Source organism: Schistocerca nitens, chromosome 7 (assembly GCF_023898315.1).
Source record: "Schistocerca nitens isolate TAMUIC-IGC-003100 chromosome 7, iqSchNite1.1, whole genome shotgun sequence".
Classification (NCBI taxonomy): Eukaryota; Metazoa; Arthropoda; class Insecta; order Orthoptera; family Acrididae; genus Schistocerca; species Schistocerca nitens.
In genome coordinates, this window is record NC_064620.1 from 196,271,605 (window position 1) to 196,273,930 (window position 2,326).

The 2,326-nt window shown below is 41.5% G+C and overlaps 1 protein-coding gene across 1 annotated transcript; it reads right to left on the reverse strand.

Moving 5' to 3' along the window:
• Positions 1-634: 634 nt before the first annotated feature.
• LOC126195531 (uncharacterized) lies at positions 635-1,849 on the reverse strand. Its single transcript, XM_049934158.1, has 3 exons — positions 1,739-1,849; positions 1,320-1,544; positions 635-1,270 (listed from the first exon to the last, which is right to left on the reverse strand). The coding sequence occupies exons 1-3, from the start codon at positions 1,847-1,849 to the stop codon at positions 635-637; spliced, it is 972 nt and encodes a 323-aa protein (XP_049790115.1).
• Positions 1,850-2,326: the final 477 nt, after the last annotated feature.

Consider the following 2,326-nt stretch of genomic DNA (forward strand, 5'->3'; position numbering starts at 1 on the left):
TCTTTCACTGGAGGCACTACTGGCAGGTATACAGAAAACCTCTTTGCTGAGTTTGCTGAGTTTTGACAGGGCACACGAATTTGTTTTCCACCATGAAAGAAGGTCTGTGAACTCATAGTTTGGACACTCCATTTTCATATATTTGTCAAACTCATCTTTCGATTTTGATGTGAATGTTCGCCAATTTTGAAATTTTTTTTTGGGAGAAGGCATGACATCTTTGGTTACGTTCGTATCAACAACGTTATTTAACATTTTTCGCACATCTTGATGAATTTTTTTCTCTTCTTTCTTCGGGAAAAACTAATAGTTCCTTGAAACAGGGATGCAAGAACATTGCCACGTAATGAATGTCTTGTAGTTCATTTAGAACTTTCTGTTTTATAAACAGTTCTGTCCTTTTCTTTAGCCTACACATTGTCACATCGTCGGTTCCAGTTTTGCAGAGACCTATTAGTTTAAAACTCCACGGCACTACAAATGGTAGTGTTGGCTCATTGTTTCCTTCGAAATCGTCCGTGGCCTCTTTGAAAACCTTCAGAAATTGAATAACGCTTTCCACAGTCGCATTCTGATACGACGTCATCATCTCGTATTTGTCTGAATCACACAAAACGGTCCCTATTAGGTCTTTCTATGAATGGAATGAGTCTAACATCATGTACACACTGTTCCACCTGGTTTCTACATCATGGTGTAAGGTTTTATCTAATCTCGCGACTAAGCCAGATCGCTTCATAAAGCCTACTAGTTTACGTATAGTCAGGATGGAGTCATACGCTGCAGGAATCTCATCCACTAAGAAACCTTCATTGAATGTGTGCCTCAGTGCTGTATTAATACAGTGCATCACACATGGGAGTCGTTTGTGCGCTTCTAGTCCTTTCTTGATGTTAGCTCCCTGATCTGTATCGAAAGTAACCTGTCTTAGTTCCGAGGACGTTATCTGCAACTCTGCCATTTGTTCATGTATTTCCGTAATGATATGTTCACCAGTCTTGGCAACTTCAAGAAACCTCTTAGTTAAGAGTACACTGTTTTTTATTTTCCATTTGTCCGTCGACTCATCAATATAGATGGATGTGACAGTCAGGTAATAGGTCTTACGATAACTGTCTGTCCACGGATCGCACGTCATTGAACACGGGTTTTTACCAATTGCGTCTTTCAATACTGGAATACGTTCACTACTGACTTGATCAGCCAATTCCTTAATACGTCGTGCTACAGTCCTTGGGGAAGGTAGGACGTCTTGGGCGCTGATTTGCTCCTGTATTTACAAGTTCTTGAGCTAAGCTTATGAATCCTTCACCACTTACCATATTAAATGGTCGGAGGTCTGTTGCACACATTAAAACACATTTCTCCCTAATAGATATTTTATCAACACTGGCAGCTGCAACGCTTGAAAAGTGTCGGTTATCCTTACATTTATGTCTGTTCATTCCAGTTGTGCTTCCTTTGTAAGCAAGCAATGCTCCACAATTTCCATTTTGGCACTGAACGTAACCAACTGGAAGATGTGCATCTCTTTCAACAACCACCTGTAACAGTCATAATAAACACCTTCATGTATGTCTCACGAAGAAAATTTTTCTTTTCGTTTACGGACACAACAAACGTATCAATTAATTAAAAAATGCTACACAAACGAAGCGATTCGATTAATCAAATACTATCACGTATCGAATTCGGACGGTCTGTTCTGTGATTATTTAGTAATAACTGCAGGGCTTACCTTAAATTTTTCCCAACTGGAACTGCCACTCCTTACTCCCACTTTATTTATCAGAATGCAGGTCCAATCAGCAAGTTTCTTCAACATAACATCTTTTGTGATGGTAGTCATCGCATTGGTCCCGGTTCCGGAACCACTCGTGCTGAGTCTAGTCCCGTGATAGTTTACTGCCTACCGCTACGTTACGATAATGCGAGTCTCTCGGCCAGCTCGCGCTCTCGCAGTCTCGGGCCGGCACGTGTCCTATTCGACAATCCTCGTCTCAGCTCAGTTTCGTACCGTGACGTCTGTCATCCCCACCTCACGCGCCTGTGCCAGCGATAATGAGCCGCGTACTCAGCGAGAAGCGAGCGAGACTGAGCAGCGTTTTGACGTGCTCTATCGTACACACTACCCCGACTTACACTATTAGAATATATCGGCCCTCTCACAACGAATCCTGCATAACGCAGCCATCGTTATTAATGAAAGATGACATAGTACATAAAACAGCGAAACTGTAGTATATAAACGCCTTAAAACAATGATCTCGGTTAATCTGTACACAGATGGTCGAATAGGTGTTTTTATCAGTTGATGTAGATATAC